Source organism: Mobula birostris, chromosome 11 (assembly GCF_030028105.1).
Source record: "Mobula birostris isolate sMobBir1 chromosome 11, sMobBir1.hap1, whole genome shotgun sequence".
NCBI lineage: Eukaryota > Metazoa > Chordata > Chondrichthyes > Myliobatiformes > Myliobatidae > Mobula > Mobula birostris.
This window is the reverse complement of record NC_092380.1, coordinates 28,936,508-28,952,135: the sequence shown is the minus strand read 5'-3', so window position 1 is coordinate 28,952,135 and position 15,628 is coordinate 28,936,508. Positions and strand designations below refer to the sequence as shown.

Here is a 15,628-nt window from a genome sequence, read left to right as displayed (position 1 = left end):
CATAGGTAGCTAGCCATCTGGACACAAGCTGGGGTCTGATCAGCCCCGGCTGGGTCACCTGGAGGAGGTTGTATGATGTTGAAAGACCCGAAACACCCGATGATTCCAGGAACATCACTGAAGATGTGTCCAGAAGCATCAATAGATGTATGTACACAGCAGGAGAAATTTGGGTTTGGCAGAATATTTGTAGCCTGGGTTAAGCTATTATACCACTCGCCTTTAGCATGTATACAGACAAATTATTTTCGGTCTGACTATTTCCCATTAACATGTGGCACTCGCCAAGGCTGCCCATTGTCCCCTCTTCTTTTTGCAATTGCAATTGAGCCTCTTTCTATTGCACTTAAGTCAACTACATTATTTCAAGGTGTTAGAAAGGGGACACGGAACACCGTGTATCCCTATATGCTGATGACCTCTTACTTTATGTTAGCGACCCTGTAGGTAGTAGTCCTGCTATTGTGTCATTATTAGGTTAATTTGGAACCTTCTCTGGCTATAAACTGAACTTTCAAAAAAGCAAATGCTTTCCCATTAATAACTTGGCCCTACAGATCCGAAGGGAATCTTTGCCTTTTCTTTTATCTCAAGATGGTTTTGTATACCTAGGAATGCATATTACTCGCTCTTTTACATCTCTGTTTGAAGCTAACCACAGGCCTTAGGTTAGCCAAATGAAGGCTGATTTCGAGAGATGGCGCAGTTTACCCCTTACTATAGCTGGGAGAATTCAATCAGTGAAAATGACCATACTTCCTAGATTTCTTTATTTGTTTCAGTGTTTGCCAGTTTTCTTATCTGAGTTATTTTTTAAATCAGTCGGCCAAGCTATAACCTCCTTTATTTGGGAAAATAAGGTTCCAAGGGTTAATAAGCACATTCTCCAAAGAGGTCGTGACGTAGGTGGAATGGGTCTTCCCAGCTTTATTCATTATTACTGGGCATTGAACATTCAAAAAGTATTATTTTGGCTCCACTGGCCAGATATAATCTGGTGCCTGCTTGAGTCACGGTCTTGCCACTCCTCGTCTCTCCCAGCTTTGGTGTATTCTTCCTTACCACTGAAATCCTGTCAATTCACATCTAACCCGGTCGTGCTCTCCACCCTCAAAATTTTTAATCAATTTCGCTGCCACTATAAGTTCATATCAGCTTCAGTTTTGGGCCCCATTCATAAAAACCATTTATTTCCTCCCTCCACATTCGATTCAGCTTTCAGACAATGGGGTTTGAACGGTCTTATGCGTATTAAGGATTTGTATACAGGTTTCCCCCGCCATCCGAAGGTAGAGCATTCCTGTGAAACGGTTCGTAAGCCGAAATGTCGTAAAGCGAAGAAGCAGTTACCATTTATTTATATGGGAAAATTTTGTGAGCGTTCACAGACCCAAAAATAACCTATCAAATCATGCCAAACAACACATAAAACCTAAAATAACAGTAACGCATAATAAAAGCAGGAATGATATGATAAATACACAGCCTATATAAGGTAGAAGTACTTTTCCACAATCATTACTGAACTGTTCTCCGTAGTGAAAATCTCACACAAGCGCCGTCAGCAGAAAATCTCACACAAGCGCCGTCAGCAGAAAATCTCACACAAGCGCTGTTGGCAAAAACCTGGCGCAAGCGCTCTCCAGTAACCTTTAAGCTATGAAGCTGCCAAATCATACCAAATAACACGTAAAAATACACAGCCGATATAAAGTAGAAATAATGTATGTACAGTGTAGTATCACTTACGGGGATCGGGACAGCACCGAGCCCACTGATGATGGTGTGTTAGACTGAGTCGTCGCAGGTTGGCTGGTGCAGTGGCCCCCACCCTCCAGGCCGCCGACAGATCGCGAACCGCGAAGCACGCAGGGGTCCAGCGGTAGCCGGGAGGCACACAGCACATCATTAAGAAAAAAGCTGAAATAAACATGCTAATTAATTAGGTGCTGCCCGGCACGTAATTGTCAGCCCAGATCAGTGCCGATTGCCGATTGCATCGCCTTTGATCTGGGCCGCCATTTAAGTGTGGAGTGGCACCTAATTAATCAGCATGTTTATTTCGGCTTTTTTCTTAAAGATGTGCTGTGTGCCTCCCAGCTACTGCTGCATTCTCCACGAATCCGTATGGTATCTGTCCGCGGCCTGGGTGTTGGGGCGGTGGGACACTGGGGTGTCATCTCGTCATCTATTTCCATTAGAGCAGGCAGCTCATCTTCTCCTATGACTGCCCGCCTCGATGTCGAACGTCGAGGTTCGTCGTCTGCTGTGGCTGATGTGGAAGGCTTGCTTGACTGCTGAGCCTCACGCATTTTTCTATCACACAGTTCTTTTTAAGGACTCAAACCATGCTGCAAATATCTCCTAAACCTACGTACCCTTTCAAAATTAAAGCCGAACTTATCATTGCAGCGAAAATCTCACGCAGTTGCTTCACGTTCATTTCGCTACTGCATTCGGTTTCGATTGTTATCCTTTCCTCTTCCAATTGCATCAGCTGTTCATCTATCAGTTCTTGGTCATGGGATGCCAAAACCTTTTCAACATAATGTTCGTCAGCTTCCACAAGCCAAACTCACTTTGTCCTTACTTCGTTCACCACGATCAAAACACTTAATTATGTCTAGTTTTACGCTAAGTGTAACACCCTTACGAGCTCTTTTAGGCTTTTCCGACACCATAGAACTCATCTTGCGAACGGCTGCTCGGGGCGCGCGCTGCCTTTTTTCCCACGCTGATTTTTTATTGCGCGCTGCTTTTTTTCGTAATCGTGAAAACACCTTCTGAAAGCGAAAGCAGGGTACTAATGTAGGTCTTTCGTAACAGTGAGGTTTCGTAAAGCGAACATTTGAAAAGCGGGGGACACCTGTACTGGTAACATATTTGATAGTTTTGATAACCTGCGCAGTAAGTATGGCCTTCCGCATAATCATTTTTTAAAATACCTGCAGATACGCCACTTTGTCAAGGAAAAATTTCCCTCTTTTCCTGATCTACCACCTGCTATGTTATGGGAAAAACTCACTCTTAGCTTTAACAATAAAGGGCTGATCTCTGAACTATACTCTCAGCTGATGTCTTTGGGAGTTCAAGATCTAAACAAAATTAAGAGTAGGTGGGAGGATGACCTTGGTATGGACCTTGCGGAAGAATATTGGGCAAAAGTATTGAATAGGGTTCATTTCTCATCATCATGTGCTAGACTGGGGCTCATACAATTTAAAGTTTTACACAGGGTACATTGAAGTAAAGCCAAACTTGCAGACATATACCCTCGGACAGACGCTGGCTGTGACAGGTGTTCCTTCTCTCCGGCTGGTTTAGTACATGCATTTTGGTCATGCCCTCGGCTTGATGACTATTGGGCACTGGTTTTTAAAATTATCAGTGAGGTTTTGGGGGTGACACTGAGACCTTGCCCGCTTATAGCTGTATTTGGTGTGGCAGATGATGATTTGTGTTTAAATGCAAGTCAGTCGGATATCATCGCATTTACATCGCTATTGGCCCGTAGGAGAATTTTGCTGGTTTGGAAATCTGCCACTCCCCCAACTGCTGCTGCTTGGTTAGAAGATGTAATGTTTTTTCTGAAATTAGAAAAGATTAAATTCACTTTGAGGGGGTCTGTGAAAAAGTTCTATTCGAAATGGGGACCTTTCTTATCATATTTTGGGAGTCTTAAGGAATTGCCTACTAGTTGAGGGCATTAGATTGTACTTGGGAGTTGCCTCCCATTTAACACGCTTATAATTTACCTCACAGGGTGGTTGATGAATTGTAAATATGAGTGTATTTTGGATCATCTGACATGTTGCAGATGTGTGTGAGCCGTCATCTTAAAGTAGTGTGGGGGTATGGTTGTGAAATGTCCGTACTTGTATTTGTGAATTGTTGTGTTGTAAATATATTAGCTGCCATGATATGTTCGGAGAGGGCGGGTGGGGGGAGGTTTGTTTGGGGGTACGATAGAAAAGCAAAATGGAGGAAAATGTAATCCATTATATATTCTGTATTGTGTCATTCCTTCAATAAAATAAAAATATAAATAAAAATAAACTGTTCTAAATCAGTTACATTTGAATCTCAGTTCCATCATTATCAACAGAAGGGAGGCCATCTAGTGCTCATTGAAGAGGAAAATCTTTGAATTAATCTCATGCTCACAAAGGTGTATTTTCAAATCCGTTAAGCTTCATTTGTTATTTTTTAAATAAAAAACCTTATTAATGGAAGTAGAGTCAACAGTTGCTGGGTAGATTGAAACAAACCCTGCTTTTTGTTTGTAAAGAAAATTACCCATCTCTGAACAACTAATTGATCTCATCTTTATCTGCTACTTCAGGTAATAAGTCCCATTGCATCTCAGAACTTTGAATTCTCTCCCCATTTAAATAATAGTCTGCCCATTTATTTCTGCTGCCAAAGTGCATGACCACACACTTTCCAACATTGATAACTTGTTAGCCTTTATGGCTGCTCACAAATTCTAGTGTACATATTTTTTTTTATTTTCATGTTCATGCCTGCAAGAAAATGAATCTCAATGTAGTAGATGGTGACGTATACATATTTTGATAATAAATTTACTTTGACTTTGACTTCAAGCCAAAAGCTGCTATTTTGTGTAGACTTTCATATCCTGCTCTTGTTGTAAAGTTTCACTTTGATATGTGGTGACTAGTGAGATGTGGGCAGGTTTTAATTACAGTAAGTTCTGTGTTACCATTGGTTTCCCATCGCCCTTTGCAGTCATTAACTGCTGTGCACTAGCTCACTTTTATTCATTGACTCTGGGTACTCCCTTATACTTCACTCTGGACGCATGTGCAATGATTACTTCTAGCATCATTAACTTTCTCAAGTGCTGATCATTCTCCGATCTTTGCATCAATGAACTTGAACAAAAGCTGCTGCTAGTTGACCAGTTGCTCGTAACTAAGGTTGACGTACTTCCACTCTAGTCTTGTGGCTTCTGAGGCAGGAACTTGAACTCAGATAGGGAAGATACTGGCTGATGAGTAGTATGTGAATTGGTCTGACTTCTCCTTTGTCTGCTCCCAGTGCATGGCCTTGAGTATCTCAATACCATCCTGAATGTTCCTTCTCCCCACTGTGCATTCGTGGACCAGAAATTCCCGGGAGCCAGTGGGGACTGAAAGAGGCCCTTCGGCCAAACTCATCCAGGCTGACAAAGTTTCTTAACTCAGCTCACTCCATTTGCTTGTGTTAGCCAAAATCCTTCTAAGCCTTTCCTATTCATAGACCTCTACAAATGTGCTTTAATGTTGTAATTCTACGTGCGTCTAGCACTTCAATAGTTTCTTGATTAGTAGTGCTGTGAAAGGTTACAGGGAGAAACAGGAGAATAGGGTTGAGAGGGACAATAAATCAGCCTTGATGGAATGGGAGAGCAGACGATGGGCCGATTGGTCTTGTGTCTTGTGGTCTTCCTCTTGCAACTTCTTTTGTGTATTCACTGCCCTCTGTCTGAAGATGTTGCCTCTCGTGTCCCCGTTAAATCTTTCCCCTTTCACTTTAAACCTGAATTTCAGTCTCTTTTGCTTTGTGAAATAAATGTGACTGTACACCTTATCTATGCCCCTCATGATTTTATCTATAAGATCACCTTAGCCTCCTATGCTCCAGGAGAAGAAAGTTCCAGCCTCTCCTTATAAGTCAGATCCTCCAATCCTGGTAATAATGAGGATATTGCAATCCATCATAGGGGCCTTGAGCACATCCCAAGTAACACACCAAAATGCTGGAAGAACTCTTCAGGTAAGGCAGCATCAATAGAAAGAACATCCTTGCATCTTTCCACCAGGTAATTTATTCTCATAACAGTGCTTAGAATAAAGTAACACACATAAAAGTTGCTGGTGAACGCAGCAGGCCAGGCAGCATCAGTGCAGTCAACGTTTCAGGCCGAGACCCTTCGTCAGGACTAACTGAAGGAAGAGTGAGTAAGGGATTTGAAAGTTGGAGGGGGAGGGGGAGATCCAAAATGATAGGAGAAGACAAGAGGGGGAGGGATGGAGCCAAGAGCTGGACAGGTGATAGGCAAAAGGAATACGAGAGGATCCACCATATACATACTTTGATAATAAATTTACTCTGTCTTTAACTTCAGTCGGTCAATATCTATGATTATGCCAGTGCCTAAGAAGAATAGTGTGAGCTACCTTACTGACTATCATCCAGTAGCACTCTGATCTACTGTGATAAAATGCTTTGAGAGATTGGTCAGGGCTAGAATCACCTCCTGCCTCTGCAAGGACCTGCAATTTGCTAACGATCAACACTGCCACACCTTATGGGTGCTCAAATGTATCTATAAATTTGCTGATGATACAACCATTGTTGGTAGAATCTCAGAAGGAGATGATTGGGTGTACAGGAGCGAGGTATACCAGCTAGTTGAGTGGTGCTGAGCAATAATCTTGCACTCAATATTAGTAAGATGAAAAAGCTGATTGTGGACGTCAGGAAGGGTAAGGCGAGGGAACACAAACCAATCCTCATAGAGAGATCGGAAGTGGAGAGTGAGCAATTTCAGGTTCCTGGCTGTCAAGACTTCTGAGGATCTAACCTGGTTCCAACATATCAATGCAGCTATAAAGAAGGCAAGACAGCGACTATATTTCATGAGGAGTTTGAAGAGATTTGGTTTGTCACCTAAAACACTCAAACTTCCATAGATGTATCGTGGAGAGCAGACTGACAGGCTGCATCACTGTTTGGTATGGGGGGGGAGGGGGGGGCTACTGCACAGGACCGAAAGAAGCTTACATAAAGTTGTCAAATTAGTCAGCTCCATCTTGGGTACTAGCCTCCATAGTACCCAAGACATCTTCAAGGAGCGGTGCTTCAGAAAGGCAGTGTCCATTATTAAGATCCCCAATCACCCAGGACATGCCCTCTTATTGTTACCATCAAGAAGGAGGTGCAGAAGCCTGAAGGCACACACTCGGTGATTCAGGAACAGCTTCTTTCCCTCTGCCATCCAATTCTGAAATGGACGTTGAATTACCTCACTTTTTTATATTATTTTTAATCTAACTATTAAATTAATATACATTTTACTGTAATTGATTTACTTATTTATTTTTTCTTTCTATATTATCATGCATAGCATTACACTGCTGCTGCTAAGTTAGCAAATTTTACAACACATGCCGTGAGAATAATCCTGATTCTGATTCTGAAAATAATTGTGCTAATATTGTCATACTGACTTTAAGATTGGTTGCGGTTGTTATTATGAAGCAGATTTTCCTGTGGTCCCCATAGTGGGATATTCCTTTATGCCCTCTTGTAGGAAAATCCATGCAATACCTGCGCTGCCTTTACTTCAGAATGAAAGATGAGGTTTTTAAAGGATCCAGGCCATTCTCATCAGTTCCACTCGAGGAGTTTTTAAAGAAGGAATTTGGGGAAAATACCAAAATGACAGATGTTATAAAACCCAAGTGAGTAAACTGTTACATCTGTTGGGATATTAATTAAACCTTGTTGTCATTTTGTTTGTCTATCTATTATTTAAAAATCGTACTATTTAATGTAAGCAACAGGAACAAGTGTCACCTGAAATTGTCCTACCATTTAAAAAGATGACAGCTGATCATTAATATCAGCTCCTCTCTCCCATCTGCTCTCCATACAGATGCAGATTCATTTATTTATCACGTGTACATAAATACACACAGTGAATTGCATCATCTGCGTTAACAACCAATCCAATCTAAGGATGCGCTGGGGGCAGCCCACAAGTGTCGCCACACATTCTGACACCCAGAGCAAACACAAGCAACAATAACAATAACAATAACAATAGCAACACAACAACAGCAAACCGTCCCCTTTCCTCCCCCCCACACGCCCTGATACTCTGATCCTCTGATCCTCTGATATGCTTCATTCAAAAAACTATTGATCTCGACTATGAAAACATTCAATGACCAAGCATCCACTGCCTTTGGACATAGAGAATCCCTACGATTCACACCCTTTAAGAGAAGACATTTCACCTCATCTCGTTGCTAGATAGTTGGACTGCTACCCTGAGTGTCCCAGAGTAGTCTTTCTAGACAATAGATTACAAAGGATTTCAGATATGCATTAGCTAAGTAGCTCAGTCAGCCCAACCAGTCCATTGGTACTCCACTCCTGCCACCTCCTCCTGACTTCCCTCAGTCAAGTCTATTTCCTTCAGATCTACTTCTCCAATCTCCCCTACATGCACCAACATTACTCATCTCAACCACTCCCTGTGGGTTTGAGTCCAATCACTGTTAGGGGAAAGTAGCTTTTTCTGAATTTCCTCTTGGATCTCTTGGTGATTCTTACATTGTCTGCCTCTCATTATAGTGTCACTGTCATACAGTGGAAATAGCCCTTCAACCCACCAGTGGCACACCAATCTTGAGCCACTCAACTACACTATTCCTACCTTATTCCCATTTGTTATTCTCCCAATGTTCTCAACTCTCCCCAGGTTCTACCACTCACACACGGGGGAGTTATGTAGCTAATTAATCTACTGCAACATATAAAATGCTAGAGGAACTCTGCAGGTCAGGCACATCTATGGAGGGGAATAAATAGCCGATATTTTGGACAGAGACCCTTCAACAAGACTAAAAAGAAAGAGGGCAGAAGCTGGAATAAGAAACTGAGGGGTATGGGGACGAGTACAAGCTGGCAAATGATAGGTGAGACCAGGTAAGGTGGAAGGTGGGTGGGCAGGGGAGAGGGGATGAATTAAGAAGCTGGGAGTGGATAGATGGAAGAGGTAAAGGACTGAAGAAGAAAGAATCTGATGAGCAGCGAGTAGATCATGGGAGAAAGGGAAGGAGGAGGAGCACCAAGGCGAGGTGAGGAGAAGAGAAGGAATGAGAAGGTAACCACAATGGGGAGTGGGAAAATATCTGAAGTTACAGAAATCGAAGTGAATGTCATCAGGTTGGTGGCTATCCAGACAAAATATGAGGTGGTACTCTTACCCGAGTTTGGCGTCGTCATGACAGTAGGGGAGGGCATGTCAGAATGAGAATGGGAAGTCAAATTGAAACGGCTAGCATTCTACCGATCTTTAGGACATGGAACGAAACAGGGGCACCCTAAGGAAAGCCATGTGGGCTCTACACAGCATAGAACCGATCGTAATTGATTCAGTATTCACTATCAATACCTTTCCTAATTTCAAAGCCACTTTCAGCTCAAGAGAAGAGAAAAAGAACCTTTTACCAAAACCTTGTCAACAGTCATGTAGATTTAATTGTGACTGTTTTACATTATTTCAACTGCAGGAAAAAATAGGCCCATTTTACTTGAGCTTTCCTTTTAAACACTCCCCTCAGCACAGGAATAAATCCAGTGAATTTAACAAGATCAAAGCTCTGCATCCACTTTGTACATGTGGTTTCACCTTTAGTTTGCTTTTGTATTAATATGTTGGGGTTTCACTGTGCCCTGGGTGCCATCTGGGTGAAGTTTGCTATGACTGCTTGGGTTTCTTTCCATATCCCAAAGTTGTGGATTGATAGATTAACTGGCCGCTGTAAATTGCCTATTGTGTGTAGGTGTATGGTAGAATATGGGGATATACAGTACCTAGGCAGAATTGGGGGTGGCATGGTAGCATAGCATGTTAGCATAATGCTATTACAGCACTAAGAAAATACAAGTTTCAAGATTGTTTAATGTCACTTCCAGTACACAAATGTAAAGGAGAAGGAAATAATTGTTACTCTGGATTCGATGCAGCACAAAAAAATACAATAAGACAAAGAACACAATTTTAATAAAAGAGCACAATAAATATAAATACAGAAGAGAGCTCATGTACATAGATTGATTATTTGCCCATTAAGTGACACTTGGCACAGAAATGTGTGTGCATATGGTGTCTGAGAGGAAATGATAAAGTAGTGGTGGTTGGAGTTTTGGAGGGGTGGGTTAGTGGGTGGTGGTGTTGATCAGCCATAACTACTTGGAGAAAGTAACTACTTTTGAGTTTAGTGGTCCTGGTGTGGATGCTACGTAGCCTCCTCCCTGAAAGGAATGGGATAAACATTCTATGAGCAGGGTGGATCGCTAACCAGGGTTTAATTACAGTTGTTATCTGTAAGGAGTTTGTATGTTCTGCCTGTGACCATGTGGGTTTCCTTCAGGTGCTCCATTTTCCTCCCACAGTCCAAAGACATGGGTTAGTTGATCAGATCGGCATTAAGGGGTGGTGTGGGCCAGAAAGGCCTGCTACCATGCTATATTCTTAAATAAAAAATAAATAAAAGGTGAATAACAGTGTCTGTTAAAATAATGTTAGATTGGTGGTCTGATATCTGATGCAGACTCGTGCTGGAGGACCTGCCTTTATTCTGTGATTTATTTATGATTCTATATCATTATTAGAGAGATCTTGCTGAGTGACAATTACCTGCAACATTTCTTATAACCCTGACTATAAGCAACAACAATGCTTTGGGCTGGCCTAAGACAACGATTTTCCTATATTAAACCGTGTATTGGGGGATTTTTTGCTTATTTGTTTTCTCCACATACTCCTTTGCCTCACCTGCTGATAGAGTCATGGTGACTGGAACCCTGTCAGACCGACACCCTGCCGAACTCCATCTGTTTCGTAACTATGACCCACCTGAGCTGCAGCGTGACCCACCGTACCAGCGGACTGCGGAGTTCCAGGCTCTCACACAGCCTAAAGGTAAGGAGAAATGTTTCAGTGCCTGGATGTTAAGGTGTGCATTTATTTTGGTGATGCTATGAAGATCAAAGCTTCTGAGTGTGTGTGTGTGTATGTATGTATGTATGTGTATATATATATTCCAGTTAATTGCAACACATCGGAATTAAATGCACCCAGTGACCTGACCTCCATAGCCGCCTGCGCCAACAAATTCCACAGATTTATTACATTCTGAGTATAGAAATTCCTCCTCATCTCTGTTTTAAATGGACATCCCTCTATTTTGAGGCTGTGCCCTCTGATCCTAGACTCCCCCACCAAAGGAAACATCCCCTTCACATCCACTCTAGGCCTTTCAACACTAGATAAGTTTCAATGAGATTCCCCCCCCCACCCTCCTAAATTCCAGTAAGTACAAGGCCAAAGTCTTCAGTCACTGCTCATATAGATAACCCTTTCATTTCCAGGATCATTCTCATGAATCTCCTCTGAAGGATGTCAGCACAACCTTTCTTAAATAAGGGGCCCAAAACTGATCACAATACTCTGAGTGAGGCCTCACCAGTACCTCATGAAGCCTCAGCATTATCCTGGCTTTTATATATGTACTCTTGAAATGAGTGCTAACATTGCATTGGCCTTCCTCACTACTGATTCAACCTGCAAATTAACCTTTAGGGAATCCAGCACGATATCTCCCAAATGACTTTGCACCGTGGATTTATACATTTTCTTCCCCTTTAGAGAATAGTGTATATTTTTATTCCTTCTGTCTAAGTGCATAACCATAGACTTTCTGGTACTGTAGGCCATCTGCCACCTTTTTGTCTGTTCTCCTAATCTGTCTAAGCCTTTCTACAACCTCTCTGCTTCCTCAACACTACCTGCCCCTCCAGCTATCTTTGTATCATCCACAAACAAGGCCACAATGCCGTCAATTACTTCATCCAAAATGTTGATATACAACGTAAAAGGAAGCGGTTCCAACACAGACCCCTGTGGAACACTACTAGTTACTGGCCTCCACTCAGAAAAGGCTCCCTTTATTCCCACTTTTTGCCTCTTGCCAATCAGCCTATGCTTAATCATGCTAGTATTTTTCCTGTAATGCCCTGGGCTTTTACCTTTTTTAGCAGCATCATGTGCAATACCTTGTCAGAGGCCTTCTGAAACTCCAAGTACCCAAAATTCAGCGTTTCTCTTTTGTCTATCCTATTTGTTATTTCTTCAAAGAACTGTAACAAATTTGTCAGGCAAGATTTTCCCGTAAGGAAGCCATGCTGACTAAGGCCTATTTTGTCATGTGCCTCCAAGCGCCCCGAAACCACATCCTTAACAATCGCCTCCAATGTCTTCCCAACCACTGAGGTCAGGCTAACTGGCCTATAATTTCCTTTCTTCTGCCTCCCTCCCTTCTTGAAGAATGGAGTGACATTTACAATTTTCCATTCCACTGGAACCATGCCAGAATCTATTGATTTTTGAGAGATCATTACTAATGCCTCCACAATCTCTTCAGCTAACTCTTTTAGAACTCTATGGTGTAGTCCATCAGACCCAGGTGACTTAACTACCTTCAGACCTTTCAGTTTCCCAAACGCTATCTGCCTAGTAATAGCAACTCCACTCACTTCTGCCTTTTGACACTCTCAAAATTCCAGCATACTACTAGCGTCTTCTACAGTGAAGACTGATGCAAAATACTATTCAGTTCATCTTATATTTCCTTGTCCCCCATTACTATCCAGCGTCATTTTCCAGAGGTCCACTATCTACTCTCGTCTCTCTTTTACTCTTTATATATCTGAAATAACTTTTATTTCTCCTCTTCCCCCCTACAGTGCACCCTACTCCATTTAGTTATCTCTCTGTCGTGTAACAGTTGCTGTTGGTCCTGTATCAGACTTCAAGCAGACTTGATGGGCCGAATGGCCTAATTATGCTCTTATCTTTTATGGTCTCGTGTGTCCCCATGTGAAGACCAACCAGCATAAAATCCAACAACTTGTTTTACTGTGCCACATAAGCACAGAAAAACATGTCATGCCTCTATAGAGATATGACGAGGAGCAGTACAAGTTTTACGGATTATTCACCTATCAACAGTGGAAAGGCCTGGCAGGACTCCCAGGTGTTCAATTGTTCCTTTGGCTTCAACAATTCAAATTGCAATTAGTCCTGCAGGATGATTTCTATATATATAGTGTCTGTGCATGTGTTTGTTTTAAATACACAATCCCTTCCAGATGTAAGACTGTCTAAGTACGTGTGTTGCAATGGGGATGGAATTTCCTTAGGCTTTGGCTTAGGAATGTACAACATGCTGGAAATTTTGTCAGTAATGATATCCAAGACTGGTTGCTTCCTTTTTCACATTTGACTGCATGGATTGGTAGTTTCTCTGGGCCTTGCTTGTGTGAGATTGGTTTCCCCGAGTGTCAGCCTCCTCGGGTAGCTGGATATTGCAGCATGTGCCGTTAAATTTATTAGTTTTATGACCAGAACCACAGCAAACCAGGAAGGTTTCATGTTTGCTTTCTGGTGTGAGTATTCTGTCCTGGCTGAACTACATCTTTGTCAGTACAGACTAGGCACCAAATATTGGACTTTGTTCCATGTGAAATTCTGCATTTAGTTTCGAGCACAGTATTGGCAGAGAAATTTATTAGCCTTGAGCTAAGTGTAGCAGAGAAGCAAGAGATTGATACTTGGTTTAAAGGGTTAGATTTTGAGGGCAGGTACTATTTTATTTATTTTTTGCTGTGTGTATTTGGAGGGGGTTGTTGAGTTCCCAGGACTGTAACAAGTTATTGCATGAAAGAGAATATTAGACTGCTTGGAGAGTCTTTTGTTAAAACATTTGCAGGTTCGGATTCAGGCTCCGAGGACTAAAGTAGTGAGGTCATTGTGCTTTTATCTGGAGGCCTGGATCTTTTGATCCCACTGTATGCAGCAATTTAAATTCAATCAATTAAATAAATTTGGAATTAATAAAAAAGATTTTAAAAATAAAGTTTAGCCATATTTGTTAAACGTACATCAAAATATTGAAATATACTGTGAAATATGTCTTTTGTGTCATTAACCAATGTAATCTGAAGATGTGCTGAGAGAAGCCCGCAGTGTCATTGTGCTTGTGGTGTCCTTACCGATTTGTTATTCAGTCGGAGAAAACACTCAGAGGCCACGTTTTTGCTCGATCAATTCTTTATTTAATTTGATCCGAGGAGAGGTAACCACCATACGCTTCTACAGCGTCTGGCAACCAGCTCTGCCTAGCACGAGTACAAGGTTACATTTATATCCAGAAAAAAAGTTAGCACCTGTTTCCCCTGTCCATGCTTACGATGGTTTTGTGGTGAGCAATTTCATCATGGTCACAATAGCTTCACGTGCAGAGGTACAGGTCAGTAAGCACCTCTATTCTAAGAAATGAGCATGCAGTTGCAACATCCTAACCGTGCCCGGTTCTGTTGTCTAGTTCCCGCCCCTGCTATATTTTCCAGGTCACATACACCATTTAACCCTTCCTATCCCGTACTCTAACCCCCTTTTCACTTACACATTACCTCCTTTTATCATCTCAACGATAACCATCAATATCATGGAAATCCTCAGGTATCGGTTCAAGCAGCTCACCGGCTTCTACAGGGTTCTTCACTACCATCATTGGTTTTGCTGGCGTTAAGTCCCCTAGGGAGGCCGTCATTCGGTTCAGAACACACTTTACTACGGCAATACAGACAAAGATTCCTATGATAGCCGTTAGTGCATAGATGGCACCATTAATCAACCAGTCCTTCCATGCTCCTAATCCCCAGTTTCCCCATCCTCTCCAGTCTGTTCCTTCCTTAATTGATCCTAATTGTTCATCTATTTGGTTCACATAGTGTGTTATGTTTGTAGTGACATCGTCCAGGCCCATTATGCATTGGTCTTTTACGATAACACTTCCCCGACCTTCCCTCGCAAGGAGATAATCAAAGGCAGAACGGTTCTGCATGGAGAAGAGGTGTAGTTGGCTAAGATTGTCTGTTATGAGCTTTAATGCCCCCTGGGTAGCATTTCCAAGACTTGTGAGGCCAACTAGTTCCTATTGTGGGCTGCCATGACTGCTCCAGAAGCCCCTAGGGAGAAAAAGCCAGCCACCCCATACCCAGCCACTTGTCCCGGGGTGAGGGTAGTCAGTTTCCGGTAGTCCGCGTAGAACTCTTGGGAAACCTCTCTCTTAAGTCTTGCAGGTGGCGGTGCCAGGGGCCTCCAGGCCCCTGGGCAGGGAACCACAGTGGGGAAGAAGGTGCCAAAGGCCACTGAGGAAGGATAGGGGTATTCCAGGAAATTGGTGGCCGTGCCATTGTAGAAGAAGAAATACCCCTGAGAAGTGTACAGGGTTTCAGTACATCCCTTGGCTGTCATCAGATACCCATGGTCCTTCCAGGCACTTGGGCTTTTACCGGGAGGACAGGAGGCCCATTTGGTCCCCTCGATGTAGTCCAGGCAGGGGAACAGGTGGTTGTAGACTCGGAGGTGTGTGCGGTTTCCTTCTCCGCATAGAAGGTGTTCTCCCTGGGACAGGCACACAATTCGACTTACTACAGGTACAGGTGATGCTCTGCCCCTTGTTTGAGGGGCGACATTGCCTTCTTTTGCAGACGTCATATAGGCAGGCGAGGCGTGTGCAGGCAAAAATGTCGGAGCATCCCCATCCTGTCCCGTTGTAACAGTTCTCATAGCCTGGGCCCCCCCCCGCGGGAGTTTGGGGTTGCCCTCCCACCAGAGGTCTCCCTTTAACCATTCCATACTGTAACAGTGGTCACTACTTGTCCATGTAATGTTAGCTGGAGGAAATAGACAGTCCGCCACAGGGGCCTTGGTGGGGTCATAGGTGAGTTTCACCCTCCTTCCCTTAGGCAGGGTACTGTC

General features: G+C 42.8%; 1 protein-coding gene across 2 annotated transcripts in view; it reads left to right on the top strand.

Annotated features, from left to right (window-relative positions):
- pla2g6 (phospholipase A2, group VI (cytosolic, calcium-independent)) overlaps positions 1–15,628 on the top strand; it is a 138,342-nt gene that overhangs the window by 94,093 nt on the left and 28,621 nt on the right. For both annotated transcript variants that reach the window (XM_072272009.1, XM_072272008.1), the window contains 2 exons: positions 7,319–7,469; positions 10,587–10,723. In XM_072272009.1, coding sequence (XP_072128110.1) covers positions 7,319–7,469; positions 10,587–10,723 — 288 coding nt within the window. The remainder of the gene's footprint in view (positions 1–7,318; positions 7,470–10,586; positions 10,724–15,628) is intronic.